Source organism: Anopheles coluzzii, chromosome 2, assembly GCF_943734685.1.
Source record: "Anopheles coluzzii chromosome 2, AcolN3, whole genome shotgun sequence".
NCBI lineage: Eukaryota > Metazoa > Arthropoda > Insecta > Diptera > Culicidae > Anopheles > Anopheles coluzzii.
In genome coordinates, this window is record NC_064670.1 from 122,863,254 (window position 1) to 122,877,831 (window position 14,578).

The following is a 14,578-nucleotide window of genomic DNA, read 5'->3' on the forward strand; positions in this document are numbered from 1 at the left end:
GTAAGAGTGGGAAAACGAAAACTTCACTCCATGCTACGGAAGAAAGAAAAGCGACGATACTGCAGAAATTATTGAGCAAAAGGATGGAAATTGGATTTAGCAGTTGTCTCGTGCTATACAGTCGTCAACTCGTACGACTTAGCAAAATACCCCTCATCATGGGTTCAAGCCCTAAATGGACCGTGCCCCCATAAGTAGGACTAACTATCCTGCTGTTAGTAGCCAGTAAGACACTGAAAACCAAGCCCCAACCGACAACGGTTGTTGTACCAAAAAGAAGAAGAAGAAGTTCGAGTAGTTGATCAGTGGTTTGAGACACTTTTGCCTTTAGTCTCGCTGCCACAGCACTGTAGTAGCATTGTATAAGTTCATGAAGCAATGATACTTACCTGTTATCTGTAGGCGTCAAACCCTTGTTATTATTGATCGACACACTTGTTTGCTTTTTATAAGTGTTGTGGTATTATTTGTGAAGGATTAATTGATAAGGGAGGGTTTTAAGCATCTACTTGTAGGTACTGTATGTATGCAGCAATTGTTATGCGTCATGCAATCGTATTTAGTGCCTGTTGTTTTATTTTAACATTTTATTAAGTAAAGCCGGGTTAGATACGCTTGATTTTACTGGTCAAAGGACCATGTTTTTTTTTGCTTTTTTAATTAGTGTTTCTATTGAACCATGCATGTTAGTGTAACTGCAATATTGGAAGAGCCGGGAAAGTGCATAGCATTGTTCGATTTTGTTCGAGTGTGTTCGAGCTATGCGCTGTTATTAAATGACAAACAGATAAGACCAGACTCTCTACTATAACGCTTCGCGAAAGTTATGCCTTTCAACTGTTTCAATAATTTTTTCCACTGAAACACCCCAACGAATGATCTTGTAGCGCTCCGGTTCGGATAGATCGATGACCGTGGATGCGGCCCTTTGCTCCTCCGACAAACCTAACTGACCTCCATCGAACACGGCCCCCAGCTCACCCCACAGTTCTTTAAACTCTTCCACATTCAGAGTGCTTTTGCTGGAGCTTTTGTTAGCACTGGTCAGTGCTATCGGCTGCTGAAACGCTTCACACACATGCTGTATGAATTTGTTTTCCGTAATTCTTATGCCAATGTTTGCCACACCCGGGTTCAGCGCGGGATTGTTTAATTTCGACGATCTTCGCACCACGAGCGTTACCGCTCCGGGGAAAAGTTCACCCAAAAGCTCATCATTTAGATGGTCCGTTTCGCCCCACTGCCGCACATCCTCTATGCTGGCCACACATATGGCGACGGGTTTTAACTCATGCCGCCCCTTAATATTGTACAACCGGTGTATTGCTTCCGGATTGTTGGCACTGCAGGTAAGCCCATACACGGTATCTGTGGGAATTGCAATCACTTCACCTGCCTGTAGCTTTGCCACTGCTATCGCTTTTGCATCCTTACGGTTAGTCGATATTACCTTCGACTCCTGCTCCTTCACATCTTTCGGTGCGTACCGCAATGTGTACGGTTTTCTGTTAGCGTCTGTATAGTTTTGACGAGTACGAGTACTGTACCTGTGTTTGTGTGTTTGTTTCATACTGCTTACTACAAGGCGCGTGAGTACACTACTAATAATGTTGCTGGAAAACATCGATTTAATGTTGCTTGTATAAACGAGCTTCAGCTTTTACTTAATCGCGCCAATTATGACCACACGTTTGGTTGCAGCACTTGTAAAACGTGGTCATCGGTTCGTCCGCCGAACGGGTCTGCATTTGCATAAAGTAAGCTCGATTATGTGAGCAGGAAGGGCATACGGCATCGGTTGAGTCAACGTTCTCCCATGCTGCGGAACCGCCCATCACATGGTCTACCTCCTGTGTTGGACAGAAATAAGCCGAAAGAAAGGGGGTCTTAGAAAGTGATTCACAAGCATCCAAATCTACTGCGCAAAAACGGGGTGGAATAATCCGTTAGATTTTTGAATTTCGTGATAAGATTTGAAATAACGTATATTTTATTGGTTTAATGCATATAGATGTGTCAAACTCATTTTTACGGCAGGCCGCTTGTTTTTACTCGAATATCGATTTTATGTGCCTTTATATGGAATGGAATAATCAAATATTAACCATTACCGCGTACAGAACACTCGGGAGTCGCACTCCGAACGCATAGTTCGAACACTCGGGTTCTCGGTCCGCTAGTTTGACATATTCATTTATGGCATAAATTCCCTTCTTATTCCTTTCCGCCCATTGTATTGCATTGCTTACCTTCAGCGTGGGGTAGATGCGGCTGGAAATAGTTCTCCGGATCTTGCAGATGTAAGGACACGTGTTGCAGGAAAACCTGAGCGAGTCGGTGCTCTCTTCCACCAGCAGTAGATTACCGCATGTGGGACAGAACATCAACATTACTAACGATTATTATTAACTAAACTAGCGCCAGCATTCAGCAACGTGGTTTTTTCTAATCGTTTCACAACTCTCATTTGACGTTACCTAGTTCACGGTGACGTTTCATATACCAAGGTTGCTGACAAACAAGGATATCCCATATCGAGCAGGCGGTGCATTTCGGCACGGAAGGACTAGCGTTATCTTTTTTACTGTTTTTAAAATTCAACGACTCATTAAAACTATCTTACAGGGGGAAAAATTGAAAAAATATATTTAACAAAATAGCTTTCGGAAGAGCCCAAACTTGGTTGGTGGATCTAAAGTTCTGAATTCCTCCTTTAAAAAAAGCGAACACATTCTTCTATTAATTCAGTCAATGCACTTCTCCTATTGGATTGCTACTGCTGCTGCTGCTGCTGCTATTGCTAACGGATCTACTGCTGGCTACTGCAGCCGGCCGTTTGCCCATCGCAATCGGCTCTCTCGTCTTTGGTACAGTCGAGGGCAACTGTTGCCAGCGGGATGGTGGCCAAACGATCTGTGTTGCCCGGGCAGTTACCAGTCCTAGTGAGACGGGACCGAACGTATTGCTATCTAGTGAATTACCTGTGGGAAATTAAAAAAAATATATATGTTTCATTAGATTCCAACCCAAAACAACCCTCACGCGTTCGCGCTCTCACCTGTATGATCCCCTTCAACCCAGCAATGTCCTTCCGGGACCGTCACGTACGGTAGCTTATAGCCTAGGGTGGAGATCACATCTCCCTGCAGTGCGACGACGCGTTTGATAATCTTCTGGGTAGGGTCCTTCGGTGAGATGAGCGAGATGATGTCCCCGCGCTGCACGTCCATGTTACGTACGGCCCAGCGTGACAGGAACACATAATCCGTGACGGTGGCATCCGGATTCAGGGCCGGCTGCATCGAAACACCTTCGACCCGTGCCACATACCCAACACAGTCGAGCAGGGTGACCCCGACCGGGACACCGAGCAGCAGCGATTTGAGGAAGGTTGGGAACCGCATTATGAGATTGCCCTGCCTTCCACTCTGTGTCCTGCTCCCCTAGGTGGACTAGTGGTGTGTATTGTGTTTGTCAGCCTCGGTGCAAGTGTCTAACGGTTAGTCATTGCTGCATCGTGTTTGCTGTGTGTCCGGGTCTTGCCGGATGACGAAATTTTGGGTTAAAAACTACACAAACTTTGCTTACAAAACCCCGAGAGCCGATGGCTAGATTGTGGGACAATTGTTTTGAAAATTTGCTGACAATCTCCTTGACGTTTGCCGACTCGTTGTGTAATCCAGGGGTGCTCAAGTGAGAGTGTGAATTGCGATAATTCGTTGCAGAAAAGTCAATGGGAAATATGCAAAGAAAAGTCAATGGCAATTTCTACTGCATTTATTGAATCACATTATATTATAGACTAGGTTTAATGTTCAATATTCGATTTATCTTAACAGATTTTCAGTAAATTAAAAAAACCAGTTCTACTCAACTCTGACCTCTCTTTTGAGCATCTGGCAACACTGCCGGCAGCTGACAGGTAGGCTGTATATAAACAATTCCAGTTTACCTTTCGATCAAATCCCGCGCCTTTCACGCATCGTCGAAATTTTTATTAAATTTTATCAATGGATATCACCAAGCAAAGTAATGTTTGCCTTCCTGTCCACTCCCCATTCCTCCACGGAGTACATTTCTCCCGGTGCAAACTGGTTTACTAACGCCTTCGCGCTTCTCTCTCCTTCCGCAGATTTCCTCGAGCAACTCCCGTCTATAAGGGAAGCGATACAGAATGCAACGTTCTTTGCGATGGACTGTGAGTTCACTGGACTTGCCTCGGATCGTACCATTTTCCCCTTCGATACGCCGGAAGAAGTGTATCTGAAGATGGTGGAAAACAGCCCTCCGTACATCATCGTACAGTTCGGGCTGTGTGCGTTCCGGGTGGAACCGCCCGGCGAGGAGGAGGAGGACGAGAAGAAGGATGGTCAACCGCGCGTATCCTACCAGTGTTACAACTTCTACTGCTATCCCAAGGGACGCACGAATGTGTTCAGCTGTCAGGGCGAGAGTATGCGCTTCCTCGCCGACAATGGGTTCGACTTTAATCGTCTCTTCCGCGAAGGACTTTCGTACGCCAACGAAACGGAGGAGCAACGCTATCGGGCGGATTTGAAAGACCGGCAAGCTACGCGGGCGGCCAACATTCTCGCTGCGGCGGAGAGTGACCTGACGGAGGAAGAACCGAAGTTGGGGGAAGTGAACGATGTCAACATGATACCGGTGCCTCCCGAACACCAGCAACAGGTGGACGATACGGCGGCCAGTATTGAGGAGTTTTTGCAGTCCGATCGGCAGGAGCTGATCGTCGGTAGCTGCAATGCGTTCCAGCGGAAGCTCATCTATCAGATGATTGAGCAACGGTACCAGCGAAAGGTGTCCACTTCGACGGTTTCGCTCGAGAACAACCAGAAAGCGATCAAGGTGGAACGGAAACGTTCGACGGAAGAGGAGCAGGCGCTGGATGAGCAGCGGCGAACGCGCGAGAACGACGATCTCGAGACGAACGTAGGGTTGTCGCTGGTGCTGCAGGAGCTGGCAAAGGCACGGAAACTAATCATTGGCCACAATATGCTGCTGGATTTGTTCTACGTGCTGCGCCAATTCTTTAAACCACTGCCGGCGGACTATCAAGAGTTTAAGAAGCTGACGAAGGAATATTTCCCACTGTAGGTGTTAGGGGGGTTCTGTGTCGAATTTGAAGTCATTTTAAATTTGATTGACGTTTTTGTTCCACTTTTTTAGTCTTCTAGATACCAAGTATCTGTGCACGAATGCGGAGATTAAGGTGAATGTCAACTCCTCCGTACTAGCACACGTGTACGATGCGGTAAGCAAGGCACCATTCTCGATCCCTACGGTGCATCCCGAGCTACCGGATTATCAGTACAGCGTGGATGACGAGAAAAAGCACGAAGCAGGCTACGATGCTTACCTTACGGGGTTATGTTTCTTGGGGCTGGTTAGCAAATTCAAAGCCAATCTGCTGCAACTTCCCAAAGATCCCAACTTGAAACACTATCTAAACAGGTATCATCCCAAATAGAGCCATGATCCCGTGTCATGTGAAACTATATTGTTCCGTTTTGTCGGTTTCTTTTTTAGAATTTTCATCACCCGCCTAACCGACGTGAACTATATTTATCTGAACGGGAAAGAACGTAAGTGATCGTCGATCTATTGGCCTTATTTCCTATTTTATTATTGGCTTTCCTTCACCCAAAACAGCCACACAAACGCGGGAACATATCTTCTACGCAACGTTCCCAGAAACCTGGCGCACCGGGGACATCCAGAACAAGTTCAAACCGTTCGGCCCCGTGCACGTTAGCTGGCTGGACAATACGTCCGCGTTTGTGGCATTGCACAACCGTAGTGCCGCGAGCTCGGTGCTGAAAATGATCGGCTATCACTCCGGCTTCAAAGTGTACAACTTTGCACAATTTACGCAAATGAAACTGCAAGTATATATGCCTTCCTCTTTTGCTATACACATTACCTAGAAACCTTTCCTATCCACGCATGTACATGCTGGGTGTTATTTATCTTTTCCCATGTACTTTTCTTCTGTAGCGCCCTGGAGCTAAACGAGGACGAAACGGTTCGAGTAGTGCTAGCCCCGGAGAAGATGCAGGAGTTCGAAGCGCACAACCAGTCAATCAACGGCCGAGCGGGGAAGAAAAAGGACAAAAAGAAGGCCAAAAAATAGAGCGTCCGCAAACGAACACCACTGCCGCCAAGCGGAAGGGTACGGATGAGGCAACGCCGCCTACGAACGAGGCGGACAAGGATGCTACTGCTGCCAAGGACGACGAGCACGACAACGACGAAGACAACGGTGGCGGCTGGAGAACGGTTAAAAAGGCGCGCAAAACATTCACCGATAATAACGATTGGTAGCGAAGGAAAGGGCGCAAACGTGTAGGTGAGTGCTGTTTTTAGATAAGCGACCTACAAAAAAACGCGCATAAGGAGAATCGTCTCTGGTGCTCCGCACTGTAGTAACCGCACATTTCAGGACAGACCGTCGTGTGCGGCATCTTTCTCTTTCTCTCTCTCTGTCTCTCTCCTGGTCTCTCTGGAGAGCTGCTGTATACGTGCAAAGGCACCACACACTTGTCGGTAGTGTGTATGAAATGTACAAAAAGAAGAAGAAGAAAAAAATAAGAAAATTCTGTTACGATTCGTTACGACTTTATCACTCAGCGCGCACTGTTTGAACGAAATTTATAGTTTAATCACACCTTATACGGCTATGTTGGGGGAAGGGGTATACTAAAACCTTACACTCTAAGGGCCGGACGGTGGCGGTTCAACGACGGTGGGATCTTTCGCCACACAGTCCTTCTTCCAGTCGGTCGGGATGGTCGTCTTCAGCACCGTCTTTAGTTTCTCAATCGGACACACCTCCGTGCAGCCAGGGATCGCGAGTCGTTGCAGCGGCTGTCCGAGCTGCTTCTGGCCCACGGTAACACTGTACTGTCCGGTGCTGACATCACGGTACAGCTCCAACACACCCATCACACCGTAATCGGGCAGCACCGTCTCGTCCCAAACCTTCAGGGCGGACAGAATGTTCACAACCGTCGAGTCGTGGCCGGCGTACAGGAGGATCTTTTTGTGCGAACCGGTCGGGTTGGCGATGAGTGCTTCCCATTCGTTGAGCGTTTTCCGCAGGAACGGACCACCCTTGAGCCGTTTCATCTCGTCGGTGTAGACGTTCAGGGCGTAGCTTTTCTTCGTCAGCGGCAGCAGCTTGTGCGGGTAGTATTCCTTCGTCCAGGCGGGTAGCTTCAGACCAAACTCGGACTGCAAGCGGAAATGGGAGGGTTACAGCAACGACACAAAAGCGTATTATGGAAGGATGTCGCTTACCTCCGCTTTTAGCGTACTGAAGAGCGACTGTACGTCGTCCGGAGTCGCTATCGTGAGGCCCGTGATGCGCGTGAGATTCTCATACAGCTGTTTGTTAGCGTTCATAAGAGCTTTAATTTCCGGCATCTGGAACGATTCCTGCACGGTTTCGGTGTACCTCGGGCAGGACACGCGAACTAGCAGAAGCTGTCGAAAGGGAAAAAGGGGGAGAATGTGTTTCGAATGAAATTTGCTCCATCAAACACACACCATCCACAGTGAGCTTACTAACCGTATCTTGACTCAGCGGCTCACTGAAGTACGGTATCGGTTGCCAATCGAGCCGTCGGTTCCACTGGAGTGCCGTACCTTGCGGCGGGAACAACCCAGCCAGCACGAGCTGCATCGACATCTGGGTGCGCGAGACACCGGTCGTTTGGACGTGCACGTTCTTGGCACGGTAGGTCGCACCGACAAAGCGGCCATAGCGCTCCCGAAGCCAAAGACCGATCTGTTCGTAGACTGAGTATTTGCCTTTCTGTTGGGAAGGAACGGAGCCAGCAGAATGTTTGAAGGTTAGCAAAATGAGTGCAAAAACTACCATTTCGGGCACAGCGGCTTACATTCGTCAGCTGTCCCCAGTCGTACGGTTCGAAGGTAAAGTTCACGTACGGATCTTTCGGATAGGTGTCGGCCGGGGTACGCTGTCCGTGGCGGAAAAACTGCAAAAAAAGAAGCAAAGGAAGGCGATTCAAATTAAAAAGCGATCGTTTTTATGTATGGTCGATTATTAGGCTGATAACGAAATCATAGTCTCAGAAGAATTACCAGAGATTGTTTGCTTTTTATGATTTGCCATTGATAAGACAAACTTCCTGTGTGTGTGTGTGCCTGGTTTAATCGAGAGAGAGGAGGGTAACCGTTCTTTTTTTTTAGAATGAAATCGTAGAGCCGGCGATAACTGTTTGATATTTTCTATTCCAACCGTATGTACCGATAGGATTCCTAGGAGAATCGCGGAGCTACTTCAAACAGTAAACACAACGCACACACCCCTAACGACAGGACCAACTGCAACAGTTTGCACTTAGTACCTGAAGCTTCCGTTACACGGGGGGTCGTGGCTCGGGCTAACTGGAAACCACCAACCACAGAACACTTGCATAATGTAGGTCAAAAGCACGCCGTCGCCACACTTACCACATGCACCTGCTTCAGCTCCAGGCCGGGCCGACGCCCCAGATGGTCCAGCAGCTCCGCATCGCCGGCCTCGTGCGAAAGGTCCTCCGCGGACGAGGGAGCACCATACACGCCGTAGGCGGTAAAGAAGACGATCGTCGTGATCAGCACACTGCACGTCAGCATGATTAGCACGCGGCGGCTCAAATAATACATGGCGCAATCGGGGCCCGGCTTTTATAGCGCCTGCTAAGGATGTCGATCGGGGCAGCGAGCCACGCAGGCTGGAGGCACAGCGGTAGAAGGGTGTGTGTGTGTGTGAGTGTGTATGGGCAGATGATTATGTCGGGTGTGTTTGTTGTGCGACGGGGGGACGGGCAGAGTTGTTGTGTGTTGTTAATTGTTTACAGCCAAATTAAGCCAAGAAACGTCCTGCGCATCCACACACATTCAAAAATTCATTCCGCCGCGTGGTCGTTATAACGGCCAATGGTTGGAGAGCAGTCAGTGTTTGCGTTGGAGTTGTCTTGTCTCTGTCATGGTGGGATGGTTGTTTCTCTGTGTTCTTTTCTGTTTTGTTAATTTGTCTTTGGTTCTAGCAAGGGGGAATGGGAGGGGGTGGAGAACGAAATACCGGTTTAGTCCGGTCTAGATGGTCACCGCGTGATAAGCAGCAACCCCTTTTGGACGGACTGTGGTTCGATCTGCCCCCACCGTAACGAATCAAGTGACAAGTAGTGATCAGTTACGTTGGTTCGCTGCCGGCGGTCGGGTGTCCGGTGCCGGTGGAAGAGAACCGTTAACGGGCGTCGTTACCGTGGACGGTGTATTGTCCGGTACCGGCACACGAAACAGGCGCACCTGGGGCAGGACTGACCTCGTGACGGCGGACAATGTGCGGGACGGGTGCCTGAAAAGGGAAATAAAACCTTTAATACATACAAGAATACAAAAAAAAGTGTTCGCAAACGAGTTTTGTTTTTTGGGAAGCAAATTAAACTGTCCCAGAAAGGTTTTGTTGGCAAAGTTGGTCATCGAACTAATGCCACCCGTCGTGTGATAACCTTGAACTTGAGCACGAATCACGAGTAAACAGTGCTCTCCTAGGCCTTTGCCCTAGTTTGTAGTCCGTCGCACGGATGTGAATCGATCGCTGATAACGATCGCCGAGACAATACACTGCTAAATTATCATAAGTTATCAAGCTGATCAGCTGAAGTTGCACTAGACACGCGCCTAGGGCTTAGGTGAAACCTTCTTAATCTTAATGTGAGTCATGTGGCATCACGTGTCTCCCATTTTGTGTGTGAAAAAGCAACACTTAATATTTATTAGTGTAGCAACGTTAAAATAAACTATTATTACAGAAAAGAAATAATATTTTTCCCAGGGTTTACGAAACATTTTCGACCCCCTTTTTGATGACGAAGTGTGGCAGGCCGAAAACAATTGTTATCTTTGCAATTATTCGACCCCAGCTGGCATGGTACAATTATTATGGTTCTATTTTCGCGCGATAACCTCTCGTACCCCATCATCATCATCATCTTCTTTACTTCGCTTTATACACTGTGTGGTTTAATCAATTAGAGCTTAGTTTACTTATTTATTTTTTTCCTACAATCATTTCTCTGTTATGCCCTACACACACCGAAAACAAACCCAAATTTGCGCGTTTCATAATGGACCACGTGTTCGGCTGTTTGGCACACAAGCGTAAAAGGCTGTAACAATAGAATTGGGGCTTTTACCTAGAAATTGTACAGAAAAGTGTCACCGAAATAAGAACAGAGTACACCAAACAGAGGTAACGATACCATCTGTCTCTGTCTCTCTCTCTCTCTCGCTAGTACTCTATCGTTCTCCCTCACTGCCCTGTCGGTGAAGGGAGACTTTCCGGGAAAACGAAAACACTTAAGTCAAGAAAGCCTCCAACACAAGGTAGGCCTTGGTTACCGATCTTCTCTAGTTAATGTAAACACATGCTCACAAAGCACACACTTTCCGATAATAAGAACAATCTTCAATTGATCCCCATTTGCTTCGGTACTGAAACTATTACTGTTCTGCTCGGACTTTGAGTTTAATCCAACATTTTCACCTTCCTCCAACGCACTAAACACACGCAGCGCCTCACAATACAAGATTGATGTCGCTGCTAAACTGATGCCTGCGTGCTACACCACTCTCTGCTTCTCGGCATCAACCGGCGCGGCGATCCTTGTCGATGGACGTACGAATCGGACTGAAAATAAATCATCTCACCGGGTCGCACGAGACGATGCGCCACGCGAGATAAACGATCAAGTATCGAGTCCCGCAAAAAAGACAGACAGGCAGGCTGTGGCTGGCTCCTTTGCTTGGTACAGGGCCGCACCGCTGTTCGGAAGCTGCCGCTTTGCTGCGTGTTTCGTCGCTCTTTTCGCTACACGCATAATTAGCCGATTCATTTGGCCATTGTTCGGCAGACGCGCATCCATCGTATCCGCGCCGCCACTGGCTGTTACACTGGTGATCGTACGACATGGTACTACGGCGCACTACGATTAGCACGATCGAACGGCTAAATCTAAACTATGCAAGTCCAATATACGAATGAACGATGAAAGAAGCCTTGCTTAGCAGCCAGAAAGGAAAGTTATTTTACCAATTTTAAATTAATTTTGTTTTAGCCGAAACCTTTTTTTGCCAATATCAACCTGCTTGGTGGAGAAGTGTGCGATCGTTTTAAAATAAATCATGCAGCCTCTTCTCATCAAGATGCAGTCGACAGTCCCCGTTTGGGAATTGGGATCCTTCTTGCGGTTCTGCGCACCCGAAATAATTTAACGCATCGCCACAAAATACGCACGTAAAAGGAACGGTTTCTTCCTCGTTGCATAGAAGCTTCATCTTCCTCCTCTACTGCCATGGTTCGTCGATCGTGAAATGTAAAAACTATTCTATCTTTGGTACGATCAAGTTTTCTCTTTCGGGGTTTGTGTTTTTTTTTGTTAACTATACTGTAGTTTTGGTTGGTAAAGTTGAACCGGATGATGATAAAAGAAAGTGATTTATTAAGCAGAGGTCTGTTTCTGCTCAAAGTATCTTATTTTCCCCATGTTGGAAAGCTGTTCTATAAAACAGGAAATCAGATAATATATTACATCTTACTCATTCCAGTAAAAGTGTAACATATACATTTATTTCCACTTTTTCTAAACTCTCCTTATCACCAGGTCACGCTTTGGCATGGTAAAACAAGTAAGCACACCATAAACCTTCAAACTGGGCACACAAAAATAAAGATAAAACGACACAAAAACACACACACACAGTCCCCACATCGAACGAACGTCCCCATCTAGTACGTCTGCCCCGGCTTACCTGTTTATTTGAAAGTTGCCGATTGCTTCTCCCCGAAGGTAACCCTCCTGGTCTAGCGTTGGGATGGCTCCATAACACATTGGAATGGTGTTGGGGGTAAACTAAAACACTGGTCCGGAATTTTAATTCAACCTTAGCGTCCGCTTCGAGCGAATGTGTTCTTAGATTTCACTGATTTTTTAACGTTCTTTAGCGTTTTCCCCCTTCTTTTCGTATGTCCGCGAGCGAAGAATGTCGAAATCCGAAACGTTGTTTTTTGCACAATTGCTATTGCACAAATATATGGAGTACCTTCGGTCAGCTGCGTTCTGCCACGTTCAATGTTTCACTCGAAAATGCGGTGAACCGTGACACTCGCGACGGTACGTTTAGAGCTGCTTCCTTCGCGTTCATACCCGGCCAAGTTACTTCCCCATGACTTAATTCTTATCGTGGGGCCTCCTTCTTCTTCGTGGAATGTGAAGGCGTTATCGGTCGGTTTTATCTGGGCTTGCAATCTCTTGGAACGATCCAAACCCATGTACATCCGTGCTCCAATGAGACGGGCCAACGTATGGACGTGTTTTTCTACTGCCAAATCCCAACCGTGACTGTGTGTCGATCGCTATGAGCGATTCACGTACAACGGAGGGCAGGCGTCACCGCCGCCTTGGATGGAGGAGAGTGATGATTGATCAAATCACTACACAATAGAGCTGCTTAATAGCAGCGTTAACTACTAGTGTATACAAATCTAGCTAATGGTATGGTTCGGTAGAAGGCACAGCATGGCCACGACAATGTAGCACGCAAAAACCCCACAGACAAGCGTGTGTGTGAGTGTGCATCCCGCGAAAAGCATGCTTGTGCTGGTTTTAGACCTTAGTAACCGCCGCTATATGCAGTTTGTGTGCCCTCGCAGTTGCTGTATTTGCTGTGTTTTACTGTTATGGTGGAATTCAGAATATCCAGGTTATTTAAGAAACTTGCTAATTAAATAATTTCGCAAATTTTAAAGTGTTAATTCATAACAGAGGCTCTTGAACATTCATTTCTCAGCACATTAGTGCGATCTAGAATAAACAAATTTAAAAACAAATGTGTCAACTTACTCAGTTGTGTCGCTCCTTTGACCTAGTCGATGTAATATGCTAGTCGTTTATAATACATTTCTAACCTACAGCTTGTTCGGATAAGTACTGCTGATTCATTTGAAAGAATTTTAAAATTATTAAACCTATTTTATTGAGCTTGCCGACGCTATGGTAAGCTGTCAGTATCACTAAACTACCAACAGAAATATGTGAACAAGAACAGTTAGACGAAAATCTGAGAGAATATGTCCATATTGGAGGTCTATGGTGCACCCGTGTAACAAACGCACTCGTCGGCACTAAAACTCAACTCCCACTGATCACGATTTTAGGTAAACACCGACCGGGTTTGAATGAGCTGCTGCTGCAATCTAACGTCAACCTCTAGCAAATGCTGCTGAACGTATCCTTGCGCTGCGCAGCCCATCACCGGGCAGCGGGTACGCGGGTTCTGCTTCAACAGATTCTCGATGACGCTCTTTTCGTACACGTGATTGCACTGCTTGTTGCGCACCGGCACCTCCAGCGGGCGCTTCGAGATCGGGTCGACCATATTGCCCACGTCGGCCTCCATCACCAAATCGCCATCATCATCATCGTCATTGTCGTTTTGGGAGGGCTGGCCTTGCAGCGATGGATTGAGCAGCGGTTTGGCGTACTGCACAAAGTCCTTGTAGCGTTTGTGCCCCCGGACCTGGGGTTTCTTCCGATCTATACTCGTTTCATAGCGCTCAAAATCAAAGCAGAGGGAGGGATAGTCGTTATTTTTATGCAAATGATTGCCCTACCACATTGGAAATTAAATTACCTGGTCGAAGCATTCCACGGTTTGCTCTGCGTAGGATTCCGCTAGCGCCTTCCGGTGGGTGTTCATTTTGCTGTCAATTTCGCACAGCTTTTCCACCAGACTGGTATAAAGCTTTAAATCTTTTAATGCTGCAATAGAAAACAGCACAGACAAATCGTCAATCGTGTGCATTATTAGCATATTCACGCAAGTGAACGACGGCTTTCGCTTCGCGCCGTACTTACATTCATCACCAAACTCTGCCGCCAATCGGACGGTGCTGTTCAGGCTGTCGCTAACCTTACGCATGTTGGCTTCAAGCATGTTCATTTTCGACGCCGATTGCTATTATTATCACGCGATGCAAAACAAAACATACAAAACACTTGTTGCTAAAATTAACAAGGACGCCAAATCGCAACAAAAAAAGTGGAACGCGCAAACGGGCTGCCGCAGAGAGCGAGCGCTTTTGTTTATCAACTAATTTTAACCGCCTTTCGGAACATCAACATTCCAACCGGTGACAGGATAGGATCGAATTCGGCTCGGAGCTTGCTTGATCGGATAGTCGACACTGAACATTTTCTTGCTCTATCGTGGGTGGGTGAAATTGATCGAATTAATTTCTGGAATATTTTCGATGATGAAAATTTGGTCCCATTTTTGTTCTTTGCAAAACCACTATTTGAGGAAAAAGATGTGGCATAGAAACAGATAAAATATAATGAATAGCAATTGATGGGTAACAACAACAAAAAGGCGAAAAGAAGCTTTGCTGACTTGCTGGAGAACTTCCGGTCAAGTGTGCGTTTTTGGAAGCCGCGTTTTGTGCCTAGTGATGGGCGAATCGAGGGATGGTCATCAGGCACTGGAACCA

At 46.9% G+C, this 14,578-nt stretch overlaps 6 protein-coding genes across 8 annotated transcripts; 1 reads left to right on the plus strand and 5 right to left on the minus strand.

Annotated features, from left to right (window-relative positions):
- Positions 1 to 495: 495 nt before the first annotated feature.
- Positions 496 to 1,624, minus strand: LOC120948278 (threonylcarbamoyl-AMP synthase). The gene has a single exon (XM_040364433.2). The coding sequence runs from the start codon at positions 1,622 to 1,624 to the stop codon at positions 806 to 808; it is 819 nt and encodes a 272-aa protein (XP_040220367.2). The 3' UTR covers positions 496 to 805.
- On the minus strand, positions 1,606 to 2,471 carry LOC120948277 (DNA-directed RNA polymerase III subunit RPC10). Its single transcript, XM_040364432.2, has 2 exons — positions 2,250 to 2,471; positions 1,606 to 1,850 (listed from the first exon to the last, which is right to left on the minus strand). The coding sequence occupies exons 1-2, from the start codon at positions 2,388 to 2,390 to the stop codon at positions 1,665 to 1,667; spliced, it is 327 nt and encodes a 108-aa protein (XP_040220366.2). The 5' UTR covers positions 2,391 to 2,471; the 3' UTR covers positions 1,606 to 1,664.
- A 144-nt stretch (positions 2,472 to 2,615) lies between these two features.
- Positions 2,616 to 3,662, minus strand: LOC120948276 (mitochondrial inner membrane protease subunit 2). The gene is made up of 2 exons (XM_040364431.2): positions 3,059 to 3,662; positions 2,616 to 2,981 (listed from the first exon to the last, which is right to left on the minus strand). Exons 1-2 carry the CDS (start codon positions 3,402 to 3,404, stop codon positions 2,749 to 2,751), a joined length of 579 nt encoding a protein of 192 aa, XP_040220365.2. The 5' UTR covers positions 3,405 to 3,662; the 3' UTR covers positions 2,616 to 2,748.
- A 279-nt stretch (positions 3,663 to 3,941) lies between these two features.
- LOC120948960 (poly(A)-specific ribonuclease PARN-like) lies at positions 3,942 to 6,625 on the plus strand. Of its 2 annotated transcripts, none has more exons than XM_040365855.2 (6): positions 3,942 to 4,029; positions 4,133 to 5,111; positions 5,188 to 5,472; positions 5,548 to 5,603; positions 5,671 to 5,906; positions 6,016 to 6,625. In XM_040365855.2, the coding sequence occupies exons 1-6, from the start codon at positions 4,011 to 4,013 to the stop codon at positions 6,340 to 6,342; spliced, it is 1,902 nt and encodes a 633-aa protein (XP_040221789.2). In that variant the 5' UTR covers positions 3,942 to 4,010; the 3' UTR covers positions 6,343 to 6,625. The 2 variants fall into 2 exon arrangements, with proteins under 2 accessions (XP_040221789.2, XP_040221790.2); XM_040365856.2 differs by having other exon boundaries at positions 5,671 to 5,902; positions 6,016 to 6,235.
- Positions 6,615 to 12,467, minus strand: LOC120948961 (venom acid phosphatase Acph-1). Of its 2 annotated transcripts, none has more exons than XM_040365857.2 (6): positions 11,842 to 12,467; positions 8,497 to 9,385; positions 7,920 to 8,018; positions 7,589 to 7,834; positions 7,318 to 7,503; positions 6,615 to 7,251 (listed from the first exon to the last, which is right to left on the minus strand). In XM_040365857.2, exons 2-6 carry the CDS (start codon positions 8,689 to 8,691, stop codon positions 6,733 to 6,735), a joined length of 1,245 nt encoding a protein of 414 aa, XP_040221791.1. In that variant the 5' UTR covers positions 8,692 to 9,385; positions 11,842 to 12,467; the 3' UTR covers positions 6,615 to 6,732. The 2 variants fall into 2 exon arrangements, with proteins under 2 accessions (XP_040221791.1, XP_040221792.1); XM_040365858.2 differs by lacking the exon at positions 11,842 to 12,467 and adding an exon at positions 10,227 to 10,506.
- Positions 12,468 to 13,242: 775 nt separating this feature from the next.
- LOC120961475 (uncharacterized) lies at positions 13,243 to 14,031 on the minus strand. Its single transcript, XM_040385194.2, has 3 exons — positions 13,947 to 14,031; positions 13,723 to 13,850; positions 13,243 to 13,644 (listed from the first exon to the last, which is right to left on the minus strand). Exons 1-3 carry the CDS (start codon positions 14,029 to 14,031, stop codon positions 13,243 to 13,245), a joined length of 615 nt encoding a protein of 204 aa, XP_040241128.2.
- Between the last annotated feature and the right edge of the window lie 547 nt (positions 14,032 to 14,578).